We start from the raw sequence: 14,092 nt of genomic DNA, 5'->3' as shown, positions 1-14,092 counted from the left end.
TTGAAGGGAAGGAAGAAGGGGCCCAGGAAACAAGCAGAAAAATGCCACCCCAGCAACTCAACACTGTCCCCCAATTGCACACTCACGAGAGAAAAAACAGGAGTATGTAAAAAGCACATTTCCATTGCCCTTTACGGCATATTTCAAGAAACAGAGAGGCATTTAAAAGGCCTAGCAGGCAAAATGTCTGTTTTACAAGAAGCGTTAGGCGTGTTGCTATGCCCAGATGCGTGCAGCCTTCAGACACTCTGCCTGCCCCAGCACCGGGGAAACAGGCCCCGAGGACCTTCCACCCCACAGGATCCCTTATGGACTTTGGTGGCTTGCTAACTGACATGGGACAGGGTCTGGGACGAACTCCAGGGTCTGACACACCCACACACCTGCCCACGTGTTCTTACAGACCCAGCTAGTCTAGTATCTGCAACTGGAATTAGCTCTGACTTCCATATTTCCAGACAACCTATCAATTTCCACATCCCCACAGCCTGCAGGATGGCATGCGTTCTGCTGGAAATGGGGCTGAAGACATCTGGGGAAAGAAACGGGTTGTTTGCCGGCCGTGCATTCGTCTGATGAAAATGAAACGCTCACGGAGCGTCGCCTGAATATGCACCAGCATTCTAAGATCCCTTCAAAGCGAACACGATGGTCATGCGCCTCACCTCTGGAGTGTTCTTCTTGAACTCCCGGCTCTGTTCGATAAGCCGCTTTCTGGACTGCTCGCTTTCATCCTGCCGGTTCGCCAATACCGTTGCGGTGGCATCGAGTTCTCTCTGTTGGGGAAACAGGAAAGGAAAAGTGAGATTGTAATTGCAGTGTACTAGAGGAGGGTCCTATTTGCATTTGACCAGAACACTGGGGGAGAGACCCCAGTGGCTCTAGGGATCATCAACTCATTGGCAGAGGAGGGGCTGGAGGGCGGCGGGAAGGCAGAGAAATGAACATTATCCCCCCATCCCACGTCCATCCCATGTGAAGTGGTTGAGAAAACCAAGTTTGTTCGACATCATGGGTCGTGCCTCAATGTGCACGCCATAAATGACTGTTCCCGTAACAGAATACACAGAAACATCTTTCTTGCTCCAGCCACAACTATCAGGCTAATGCCCAAAGGACCCGCCTCCCCAAGCTGCTCCACGCCTGTTCTTCCCAAGGGTTCCTTCCAGCCAGCCACTCTCCTGGGCTCTAGTCCTTCTGCTGAGCTATGCCCTCTGTCTTTCAAAGCTGGGGGCCTGGGATCTCTGGGAGTAATACTTGGTTTGTATTCATTCAACAAATATTTATGGTGAGCTCACTCTAGGCCAAGCATCATGTTCGAGACCATTAACCTATGATTAGTTTTCAAGAGGGACCTTTAAAAGGTACATTCCAAGAATAATTATTTCCAACCACTTTTCAGAAACGAGGCACCTGGCATTGGCGGTTATTCTCAAATCACATTACTTGCGCGGGAACGCTGAGGACCACCAGGAGTGGGTTCCCCATGAGAGACCCGCTAGGGGGCTGAGGGCTCTGGGCTCTGCTCCCCGCAACAAACCGATAATCAACGCGCCAGAGAACCTGTGCCCTGGCCTCAGAAATTCTGGGAAGAGCTGCCAAGAGGATCTGTTTCCAACAAGCCTGCAGCAGATGGCCCCAGAATGGTGTTCCAGGCTGACAGCAGGCGCCCAAGGACACACTGCTGTCGCCACCAAAAGGCCTGTTTTCCTGCCGAGTCGCTTCGGCGACTAAAGACACACAGCGGCCCGTTCTGCTGGGATCCAAGGTGGCTGCTCCAGCTGGCTTCTCATGGTGGGGACCGTCACCCTGAGTCCAAGCAGAGCTGAACGGCGAGAAAAATCAAAGCTGAAGATTTATCCCCACGCCTCCAAGAAGCACACCAGAGCCTCTCCTTCTCCACCCCCCACCACCCACCTCACCAAGTCCCACAGGCTTTCCTCCTTGGCGGAAGTAAACCAGCAAACCTACACGTTACAAGTTCTTGCTGGGAAATGCTTCCTTGGTACCACTACGGGGTGGGCCATGCCAGATGGGATGAAAGCATGCTGTCAACTTACAAATCACAAACAGGCCGGGTGAGGTGGCTCACGCCTGTAATCCCAGCACTTTGGGAGGCTGAGGTGGGTGGATCACCTGAGGTCAGGAGTTTGAGACCAGCCTGGCCAACATGGTGAAACCCTGTCTCTACTAAAAATACAAAAATTAGCCAGGTATAGTGGCACATGCCTGTAATCCCAACTACTTGGGAGGCTGAGGCAGGAGAATCGCTTGAACCAGGGAGGTAGAGGTTGCAGTGAGCCAAGATCACGCCACTGCACTTCAGCCTGGGCAATAGAGTGAGGTGTCCCATGGGAAAAAAGAAAGAAGGAAGGAAGGAGGAAGGGAAGGAAGGAAGGAGGGAAGGAGGGAAGGAGGGAGAGAGGGAGGGAGGGAGGGAAGGAAGGAAGGAAGGAAGGAAGGAAGGAAGGAAGGAAGGAATTGTAGACACTTTAAAAAGCAGGGGAAGAAAGAAAAAAAACAACAATAAAACAACAAACCAGGCGACGAGGGGAAGATACCACCACACCACACTCTTCTCCCCTTAGTATTTCTGGCATTCAGGCACATCTTGGGCAAACAAGTCCTAAGGAATAACGTGGGCTAGAATTCAAGAACAGATGTCAAAGCTATTGCAGAAAAAAGGGAAACACTGAACATTTTGATAGACCACATTTGAAACACATCCCAGTTAAGGGAAGGCAGGGAAAAAAAAAAAGAGCAACCGAAACCAATGTGGTGGAACGGGGGATACAGATAAGAGAGGAGCAGTCACAGCGAAGCAGAAGGCTCTTCAAAAATATAAACAATCTGGAGGGAGGAGGGCTTCGACATCTATATTTAAGCAGCAGCAGCCGAAGTTATAAAAGGAGCCTTCGAAAGAAGGCGGGGAAGAAAGCCAATATTGAAATATGACAAAAAAGAAAAAAAAAAGAGTTGATGTTTCGTTCCAATCGCACACAGACGCAGAAAACTTAGGAGAAAAACAAAAAGAACATGACTGCTTTCAGCTGGGGGTCCCTACTTCCCCCACTGCATGGAAGCCTAGCAGGGTGGGGGTGCTGGGGGTGGTTAGCCAATCGGTAGGCGTCTACTGATGTCTTTGAGTCGGCAGGCACTGGAGGTATGAAGGGGACTGTGAGGTCCCAGGCCCGACCCCCAACTTCTCATCTAGTGGGTCAAGTGTGGGAAACGCTGGGGAAGATGCCAGATGAGCAGGGGGTCTGTGGGCCCCCTCCATCCCCCTTGGCCCCCACCTGCCCCTCCCTGGGCTGATCTGTCAGAGAGCCTGCCTGGTGGAGGAGGGAACTGAAACAGGTGGCCCGGTGCAAGGTGAACCCACCTTGATCCCGGGGCTGCAGAGCCAGTGCACCTGCGGCAACTTGCTGCTGGCAGTCGGGGACTCGACGGGGGTCTGCGGCCCTCCCTTCCCCGCGCCTGCAGACATATGCAGGTCGGCATGGGAAACCCACGGGGGTCTCCAAATTTAACACCAAGCCGCCACCCGTCACCACAGAAACAGATTGGCACAGCGAGGAGGAGAGACTGAGCTGCCGCCGCCCCAGATTGGGTTGATCAGATTTAAGGCTTGAAATCTTTGACCGGGTCCCTTGGAGAAAATTTTTTTAAAAAACAACACACACACACACACATAAAAAACAGCACCACCAAATCCTTTCTGAAGGACGCTAAGGCGTTCTCGGGCTGTGGGAGGAGACAGCGATTAAACATAAGCCAAATACTGTTTTATTATCTACCAAGCCTGCCTATCCTCAAAGCGTCAACTACAATGACACATTAACAAGGGAATGAAATGCATCTTGGGGAGGTGGAGGTGGGGGTCCCAAATGCAGAGCCCTCGGCCCATGAGTCACGGGTCACGTGTGAGATGGCGTATGGAGAGTCGTCACATCTGAAAGGCATTACAAAGTCACAAAGAGCAAAAAACCTGGACCCAACCTCCTCCATGCCCAGCAATACCCTGTCGGTTTAGCCCCTCACAGATTTTCCTGCAATGTAAAAAAACACGGTGTATTGTAAGGGATATGATAATCATCAGATACATCCAAGCCAAAAAGCAAACCGCAACACAATGTTTAAAAGAATATCCATCCATATGCTCACATAGGCTGTGATTATCTCCAGAGGGATACAGAAGAAACTTGTGACCGTGCCTGGCTCTCTCCAGAGGGGCCGGTGGGGAGAGGGACTTACTCCATAGTGTGTATCTTTGGACTGTCTTGCCATTTGCATGCATTATCTAGCTGGAAGAAGTGCACTATCTATTAATTTTTACAATGCTGCTAAATGTGAACGAGTGTGTACACAAATGGTAATGCATAGTGTGGGACACGTGAGCCTCTGCGTTACGGTCTGTGTGTCCACCTGCAGGGGCAGAGGCCTGGAATCCAGAGCCTCGTGGGTCTGGTGATGCAAGAAGTGAGGCGAGTATGTCCTTTGTCAAAACAACAGCTGTTTCTTGCACAATATGCTGCCCACTGGCCAGTCTCAGGGCATATGGAGATGGAGGAGGAGGAGGGAGATGGAGGAGGAGGAGGGAGGGGGGAGGGGGAGGAAGAGGGGAGGGGGAAGAGGGGTTGGTGGTGGTGGTGGCCACTGCTGGTCACAGAAAACACCACCCAGCCAAGCCAGAACTCTCCTGAGGAAGACAGAAGAGGGTATCCGCTCAGAACTATCTAGAATTCCTCTCCAGCTAGAAACACCTGTGGGCCCCTGGTCCCAGGCCCCAGGTCATGGGAAGCTGGCAGGCTAGCAGCAAACTGATGGGCTCAGAACCTGGCACTTCCAACTAGGCTGAAAGAGACACAAACTTTACTGAGAAAATGTCTGGCAAGGAGAGGCACCAGAACGCAGAAAATGTGTTTTTATCTTTCCAAGAGATCACGGGATGACTGATGTCAGGAGGCAATGAGGACCCACATGGGTCAGGTTTCAGTCCCACCCAGCCGGCCCCTTGGCAGCCGTGTGGCCCGGTCCACCTTACACCCCCAGCACTCGCTGGACGGCAACTATCCCTCACTCAAGTCAATGGGCCAAGCTGACCAAGAGCTTCCCAGGTGTAGACTCAACAAGTGGGTGTCACCAACGGGAGCCCCGCCCTTGCATAGAAGAGCTTCACAGGTCAAGGCCACGGCTCAGGTCATCCACCGCAGGACCAAGGCCAAGGCCAAGGCTCAGGTCATCCACTGGAGGGCCAAGGCCAAGGCTCAGGTCATCCACTGGAGCGCCAAAGCCAAGCCTCAGGTCATCCATGGCAGGACCGAGGCCAAGGCCAAGGCTCAGGCCATCCACTGGAGGGCCAAAGTCAAGGCTCAGATCATCCACCACAGGGCTAAGGCCAAGGCTCAGGCCATCCACTGGAGGGCCAAAGTCAAGGCTCAGATCATCCACCACAGGGCTGAGACCAAGGCCAAGGCTCAGGCCCAGGCAGTCCACCGCAGGGGCAGGCCAAGCCTATCACCAAGTCGGCCTGGCTGCTGCTGTCTCAGCTCAGAAACCAAGGGCTACGTGCACACAGGCATCCCTCATCCCGTGACGCTGGTGTACAGCTGGGGTGCTGTGGATAGCTGGAATCCTGTTTTCCTCACTGATTACAATTTCTGGGATGTTTTTTCTCCAATTCTGACAGCTCCTCAAAGGGCAAAGCTCCTAACATTTTAAGTTTCTTTCTGCCCCCAACTCCAGACTTTCAGCCAGGCATTTCAGATGTTATTAAAAACAAAATTAAAAAACTACCATGTAACCAGCTGTCTGCTTAACAGAAATTGTGGGAAAATTTTTTTCCCAAATAAGTATTTAAATAACACCAGAGATCCATTTGGATTTGTTCACCTTTTTTTTTTTTTTTTGAGACAGCCTTGCTCTGTCACCCAGGCTGGGGTGCACTCGTGTGATCTCGGCTCACTGGTTAACCTTCACCTCCAGGGTTCAAGACTCAGCCTCCTGAGAAGCTGGGATTACAGGTGTGAGCCACTATGCCCAGCTAATTTTTATATTTTTAGTAGAGAGGGGGTTTTGCCATGTTGGCCAGACTGGTCTTGAACTCCTGGCCTCAAGCGATCTGCCCGCCTTGGCCTCCCAAAGTGCGGAATTACAGGCATAAGCCACCATGCCTGGCTTGGATTTGCTCACCTTTAAAGTATATGTGGGCCGGGAACAGTGGCTGATGCCTGTAATTCTAGCACTTTGGGAGGTCGAGGCAGGCAGATCACTTGAGCCCAGGAGTTTGAGACCAGCCTGGCCAACATGGCAAAACCCCATCTCTACAAAAAATACAAAAATTAGCTGGACATGGTGGTGGGTGCCTGTGGTTCCAGCTACTTGGGGGGCTAAGGCGGGAGGATCGTTTGAGCCCAGGAGGTCAAGGCTGCAGTCAGTCATAATCAAGCCACTGCGCTCCAGCCTGGGTGAGAGAGGGAGACCCTGTCTCAACAAGTGTAATTGTCAGTTTGAAACCAGCTTGGCCATCATGGTGAAACCCCGTCTCTACTAAAAGTACAAAAAATTAGCTGGGCATGGTGGTGTGCGCCTGTAATCCCAGCTACTTGAGAGGCTGAGACAGGAGAATCGCTTGAACTCGGGAGGCGGAGGTTGCAGTGAGCCGAGATGGTGCCACCGTACTCCAGCCTGGGCAACAGAGCGAGACTCTGTTTCAAAAAAAAAAAAGTGTAATTGTCAGTTGTTTGTTCTAAAGTGGGAGGTATGGGAGGCATCCCCACCATTTCCCACTGAGATTTCCGGCAAGTGCTCTCTGCAGACGCACAGGGCCAGGCTCCCACAAGGTGGGTCCTTCTAGGCCTGCAAAGGACACCTCCTGCCCCCAGAACCCCTGGGCTGGTGGGAAAAACATACTTGGGCTGTCCACAACAGCAACACAAGTATTCTTGTTTTATTATCTCAAACTTTAATCCAAAGAGTGAGTTCATCTGATGTTTCTTGGGGGATTATCTGTCAAACTAATCAAACAGCACATCCTATATAGAAATCTTAAATGGTTTTGTTAGTGAAAAAAATAGATCACTTGTACAAAAAGGGAAAGGTCGGCCATGGTTCCCGCACAGGAAGGTCCTAAGAGCATTTTATTTTTTGTTTCATTTCCAAAAACAGAATCATTTCGATGAATGGAGGGTTCTCTGGCTAGAAAGAGGTGGTGGGCCTAAGCCCACTCACCAGCCTCTTTCTATCACCTCTCCCAGCCCCCTACTGAAAACATCTCAAGACGCTTCAAACAGTGGTGTCTGAACTGGACTCCTGGCCTCAAGCAATTTTCCCACCTCGGCCTCCCAAACCTGAACTGGACTCCTGACCTCAAGCGATCCTCCTGCCTCAGCCTCCCAAACCTGACTGGACTCCTGGGCTCAAGCGATCCTCTTGTCTCGGCCTCCCAAACCTGACTGGACTCCTGGCCTCAAGTGATCCTCCCACCTCGGCCTCCCTAAGTGCTGGGATTACAGCCTGGATTTGGTCATCTTTAAAGTGTATGTGGGCTGGGTGTGGTAGCTCACACCTGGACTCCAGGCCCCATTCCCATTGTAACCTGTGTGGCTGTGGTCAAATGACTTCCTTTCTCTGGACATAATCAAGATGATGCATTTCAAGTTTGTGGCACGGTAAACGCTACATCACGGTTCATTTTCTGTACTCTCACAGACACACGCTTGACCTCAGACCCGAATTCATTCTGCCACCAGCATCCCCCACCAGGCCAGGGGCTCCACGGATGGTGCAGGTAAATCACAAGTCAACCCTGACTGCCAGGTGCAACAAGACAGACAGGACCAGACCGTGGGACAAAAACAGAGGTGGGGGGCTTAGAAAAGGGAGAAAACAAGGCCAGGCACGGTGGCTCACACCTGTAATCCCAGCACTTTGGAAGGCTGAGGTGGGTGGATCACTTGAGGTCAGGAGTTCAAAACCACCCTGGCCAACATAGTGAAACTCTGTCTCTATTTAAAAACAAACAAACAAAAAACAGGCTGGGCACATTGGCTCATGCCTGTAATCCCAGCACTTTGGGAGGCCGAGGCGAGCAGATCACCTGAGGTCAGGAGTTCCAGACCAGCCTGGTCAATATGGTGAAACCCTGTCTCTACTAAAAATATAAAAATTAGCCAGGCATGGTGGCACATGCGGGAAAGTGCCATCCTGTGAGCCTGTGCTCGGTAATGGAAGTGTAAAAACACCTCCCCAGAATATGTCCATCAACAGCAATCAATCTAGTCACCGCAAATACACAGATATACATAGATGCATAGAATCTGCTTCTACCTACACAAGGTTCTGTAGAAGGTTCTACAAACATAAGATACTGGCAGTATCCATACCAGGGGAAAGAAATTAAGGGGCTGGGCACTCATTTGGGGGCAGGAAAGTCTTTCATATCTACACTTGGGTACCTTTGGTATTTTAAGCACGTAAATGTAATGCCTACTCCTAAAAGTAAACAATTTTTTTTTTTAATGAGATGGGGGTCTTGCTATGTTGTCCTGGCTGGTCTTGAATTCCTGGGCTCAAGTGATCCTCCCACCTCAGCCTCCTCAAAGTGCTGGGGTTACAGGGGTAAGCCACTGACTCTGGCTAAACATTGATATTTTAAAATCTTACTTTTTCCCCTCCAGTAATGAGACCTAGGCTTTGAAGGGGTGACAAGGTCTTAGGACATCTCATTTGCAGAAAGTTCATTTGTTCTCTTTGTGGGCTCCATTTAAAGGAGAACTTTGTAGATTCCTAAAGTTAAAGTACATGTTTTTGCTTATTTCATAAGTTTGTGGCCGGTGGGTGGCTCACACCTGTAATCCCAGAACTTTGGGAGGCTGGAGCAGGTGGATCACCTGAGGTCAGAAGTTCAAAACCAGCCAGGCCAACATGGTGAAACCCTGTCTCTACTAAAAATACAAAAATTAGCCAGGTGTGGTGGCGCACACCTGTAATCCCAGCTATTCGGGAGGCTGAGACATGAGAATCGCTTGAACCCGGTGGGGGAGGTTGCAGTGAGCCGAGATAGCGCCATTGCACTCCAGCCTGGGGAACAGAGTAACTCTGGTCTCAAAAAATAAAAAATAAAAATAAAAATAAATAAAATCTCATTTCTTCCCCCCTAGTAAGGAGACCTAGGCTTTGAAGGGCTGACAAGGTCCTAGGAAACCTCATTTCCGAAAAGTGCTCCCGCGTAACGCTGCAGAAAATTCATTTTGTTCTCTTCATGGACTCCATTTAAAGGAGAATCTTGCAGAATTCCCAAAGTGAACGTTCATGTTTTCGCTTATTTCGTAAGTTTGAGAACCAGGTCTAACCTCATATTTCCCAAATATCCTCAGACACTTAATCCTTCCCCATCACTTTCCCACTGACAGGCTTTGATTCACTGCTATGTCATAAAAAATCCTGAATGATGGCCACAGTGTTCTGGTATGTGATGTCAGACACGTGGGCCAGAGGGGGCATCTCGAACCAGGAAGCCAGGGTTTCCACAGAGTGAGACTGACCTCCAAAAGGGGTCCCGGAGGGGGGGGGGGGCGCAGCAGATGAGTGGCAAAGACGGGACAGTGGGAGGGAGAGACCCATGGAACCACCACCACCCACATTGCCCACCCACCCTAAGCAGTGAGCTCCTACCCACTCCACCACCCCACACAGGCCTGGGCTGGCAATGAGGAAAAGGAGACAAAAAGCATAATTGAAAGCGGGAAAGCTGGAGATACGGCAGCTGCTAGGAGTCAGCCTGATGCAGAGAAGGAGGCACCCTTCCTAGTCCTCAAGGGCGTGCAGTGGGGGCCTGGAAAGATGACCAGGACACAGTCCTCCAGGACACGGGGCGCGCCCTGCCAAAGCCCGCCATGAGCTTGGCGTTCCCTGCTCAAATGCCTTCTGTGGCTTCCTGGGGGCCACGGATAAGACCACCCAGGGCCCCCCAAAACCCTGACCTGGCACGCTGACGTTCCCCTAGTGTCCCCAGAGAACAGGGTCCCCTCCTTTCCCCTCGGACTTCGCCACAGGCTATTCCTTCTGCTTGGAAACCTTTCCTTTCTCTCTTCCAAAAAATGTTCTGATGCCACTTCCCCAACTCCCTCCCTGCTCCTCCTGCCTTACCTCATAAGAGATGGGAACCTGTGTGCTCAGCTCAGTGAGTGGCTGCGTGGCAGCTCTCCTAGTCTGGGCACAGGGTTGGTGCCGTCTCCCCATGGGCTGCAAACTCCAGCAGGGACTGTGTTTTGCTCACTATGAATTTCCTAGAACTTTGCAGAGTCCTGGCGACATCACAGGCAGGTAGTCAGCGCTAGTAAATTAAAGAATAGCTGGCCACAGTGGCTCATACCTGTAATCCCAACACTCTGGGAGGCCGAGGTGGGGGGATCACTTGAGCCCAGTACTTTGAGACCAGCTTGGACCACATAGCAACACCCTGTCTCTACCAAATAAAAGAAAAAAAAAAGTTAGCGGGGCATGGTGGCGCACACCTATAGTCCCAGCTGTTTGGGAGGCTGAGGTGGGAGGATCACTTCAGGCCAGAAGTTCGAGCCCAGCCTGGGCAACAGAGCAAGACCCTGTCTCATTAAAAAAAGAAAAAAAGAATAAAAAAGAAAGAAAGAAAGAAAATACTGGGCATGTGGAGAAGCAAGCGCTTGCCCAAAGACTGATTTTCTGGTTATCTGGGGGGGTTAATAAGAAACACTGCGTGTTCAGGAATCTCTACACAGGGCAGCTGGCAATGCTTTCCCATCTTGGAGATTAGGGGCCGAATGAACAGAAGGAAACCTCTTGGCCAGATCTCACGGCGTATGGTGGCTGTGTTTATTTATGGTGTGGTTTTCTCACCACGAGGGTGGATCCTGGTCCCCAGTACCCTGAAGAAGAGAGGATGTTCCGGGTCTAGGAGAGGAAAGAGGTGTCTACAGCGTGGTGTGGAGGGAAGGGCACTGAATTTCTGATCCAAAGGACCAGCGTGAACACGGATTCCCACTGCCTGTTGGGTGAACGGCTTCGGCAAGCCACCGAATCTGTAAGATGGGCGCAACGCCACCTCCTCTGCTGTTTCCCACAAGGCATACAGGGATGCAGAGCGGTCTGCTGTGGCTGTCACTCCAGCTCCCTCGGCCCCACAGATGAGGGCAGAGGGGCAGCAATGAGTCCCAGCTTGGGAGAAGAATGAGCATGCTTGGAAAATAGCTTTGTGCACCTAAACTCCTAAAATCATAGTGCTTTTCCTGGGTAGGTCACATCTTCCACCAAAATCAGAGGGCAGGAAAAGACCTGGTTCACTTCCAGTTGCTATAGTTTATACGAGACAATGTCTGGCTACTACAAAACGAGGGAGAGAGGTTCTGAGCCCCCCACCCAGAGACACAGCCTTGGGTAGGCCACCTGGCTCTCACCCTCCCCAGCTGAGTGATCCAGGCAAGCGATTTAATGTAAAATGGGGACACCCTCTGATACATACTTCATAGAGCTGCTATGAGGATTAAGTCACATAAAACGCCCAGTGCAATGAGCATGGATGTCAGTTTCTCTTCCTCTTGCTATTCAATCTGACTCCACCTCGTATAAAGATTATGTGCCCATGTTCCTTTAATTCTCAAAATGGGGCCAGGCGCAGTGGCTCATGCCTGTAATCCCAGCACTTTGGGAGGTCAAGGCAGGGGGATCACCTGAGGTCAGGAATTTGAGACCAGCCTGGCCAACATGGTGAAACCTCATCTCTACTAAAAACACAAAAATTAGCTGAGTGTGGTGGCGGGCACCTGTAATCCCAGCTACTTGGGAGGCTGAGGCAGGAGAATTGCTTGAACCTGGGAGGCAGAGGTTGCAGTGAGCCAAGATCACACCACTGCACTCCAGCCTGGGCAACAGAGTGAGACTGTCTGAAAAAAAAAAAATCTCAAAATGTTATTATACATTTGATATGTATCAGTATTTCTTGATTCTGAGAGATTATTTGATATTAACTCCCAATCACGGAAATTCAAGTGAAACTTACGAGCTGTGGACTTTCCATGGAAATGCTATTCTCTTGAATCTGTTCAGCACACCCCCAGAAAATGAACAGAAGTACAGTACTGACTTAGGGTAAACAGTAGGGATAAAAAGGGACAGAGGCGGAGACAAAATTTCTCAGTATATAAACATACGAATTTTATTTTTTTGGAGACAGGGTCTCACTCTGTCACCCAGGCTGGACTGCAGTGATGCAATCACAGTTCACTGCAGCCTCGAACTCCTGGGCTCAAGCAATCCTCCCCCCTCAGCCATCTGAGTAGCTGGGATTACGGGCGCGTGCCACCATGTCCAGCTAACTTATTTGTGTGTGTATGTGTGTGTGTGTTTGTGTTTTGTAAAGACGCGGTTTCGCCATGTTACTCCTGAACTCAAGTGACCGCCCCCCACCTCAGCCTCCCAAAGTACTGCCATTACAGGTGTGAGTGACTGGACCTGGCTAAAATTTTGATTTTAGACCAAGTGAACACGTTACCTATTCAGAAAATAAGATTGAATAAAAAATTATAATTTGGTCTACAAAATAATTTGGAGTACAAAAGCTATGCGTACAAAGTTTTCCTACAAGCCTTTTTTATAAATCTCTCAGGACTGAGAGATTTCCATCAAGAATCAAGAATTTGTTTTTTTTGTTTTTCACCCCGTCACAAACCCACTCTGCAAAGACGAAAATGCCAGATGTATCCAACAAGCATTGCACTCCATAGAATACTTGCTAGACGCTCATTTAAACGGTGAGATGTGAGAGACGCTGTCTCGGAGACGCATAATGACATGTAAGGCGGAGCAGGTGCCGGGGGCAGGCCACGTGGCCGGCTGTGTGGCAGGGAGAGGGGAGGATAATTCTCAGCCCTAACGAGAAGGGCTCTGCTTTATGGATTACTCAAACTGCATGAAATTACTGATATTTGACCATTTTTGAGCTACAAAAAAATGTCCGTTTTATAAGCAGTATTCTTTACTGCTCTGTTGTGGCTGTTATCTCAAAACAACACACAATTCTGCCTGCCAGGCTCAGCCTTGTAGGCACACGTGGTGCTCCCCACTACAATCTTTGGCTCTGCAAGGAGCCCAAAGGACCCTAATCCCTCCACCCAGCCAGCCCCCGAGGTATAGTTCTTGGGGTCTGCTCATCTCCATTTGCCTGGGTTCCCTGTAGCTTTCTTCCGGCCATCTTGCCTCCTGTTAAAGTGGGACCTCCCCTGCCACCGCCCGCCTTGGGTGGGTCACTTGTTTTCTACCTCCTGTGTTCCCCCAGACCAGGATGGGGAGGGGCTGCTGAGATCTGGCCGGCTGCTGACCCTGCCCCTCCTCTTGGCCTCGGGGTCAACCAGGGAGAGAGGCCGTCACAGGCGGTTTGCTGATCTGGTCTTACAGATAATGAAACCGAGGCTTCGCATGAATGTGACTCACCACTGCAACAAACGCCCGGGAAACAGGCCCCTTGACTTCATGCCTTCTATTATTATTTTTTATACTTAGCATACATCTTGAGACATATGGGAACTTGTTAAAATTAAGAAGCATCAGAGGGTTGTGGTGGTGCACAACTGCAGTCCCAGCTACTCGGGAGGCTGAGGCGGAAAGAGCCCAAGAGTCCTGCCTGGACAACACAGCAAGACCCCATCTCTTAGAAAATTAATAAGAGATGCCCATGAAGGTTGATTTGGGGAGTTCATGGCTAAGATATTCATTCCTCTGCCAAGCTCGATGGCACTGCCCCACTGCTCTGGCTGCAGGACAGAAGACGGATGCCAAAGACAACAGACAGGCCCAAACTCTGCACAGCTGCATCCGGCACAGAGAAAGACTTGGGAGATTTGTAGTGGGTTGACCCTCCAACCAATTAATTGGCTCCAGGGACCAACTAATGAAATGAGAGGGATGAACGGGAACTGCACTATCCAAAATGGTAGTCAGTGGCCACATGTGGATTACATTTCATCTAAGTTAAATTTAAAATTTGTTCCCTCCATTCCAGCTGCTATACTTCAAGGGCCCAACAGTTACACGTAGCTAGTGGCAATTATATTTGCTGGGG

At 50.4% G+C, this 14,092-nt stretch overlaps 1 protein-coding gene across 14 annotated transcripts in view; it reads right to left on the bottom strand.

The window, feature by feature from the left end:
* CUX1 (cut like homeobox 1) overlaps positions 1–14,092 on the bottom strand; it is a 467,346-nt gene that overhangs the window by 366,537 nt on the left and 86,717 nt on the right. For all 14 annotated transcript variants that reach the window (XM_024249255.3, XM_024249252.3, XM_063725468.1 and 11 more), the window contains exon 2: positions 666–776. In XM_024249255.3, coding sequence (XP_024105023.1) covers positions 666–776 — 111 coding nt within the window. The remainder of the gene's footprint in view (positions 1–665; positions 777–14,092) is intronic.

Source organism: Pongo abelii, chromosome 6 (genome assembly GCF_028885655.2).
Source record: "Pongo abelii isolate AG06213 chromosome 6, NHGRI_mPonAbe1-v2.0_pri, whole genome shotgun sequence".
NCBI classification, from domain to species: domain Eukaryota; kingdom Metazoa; phylum Chordata; class Mammalia; order Primates; family Hominidae; genus Pongo; species Pongo abelii.
The sequence above is the reverse complement of the archived record's forward strand: the minus strand, read 5'-3'. Positions and strand labels throughout refer to the sequence as shown.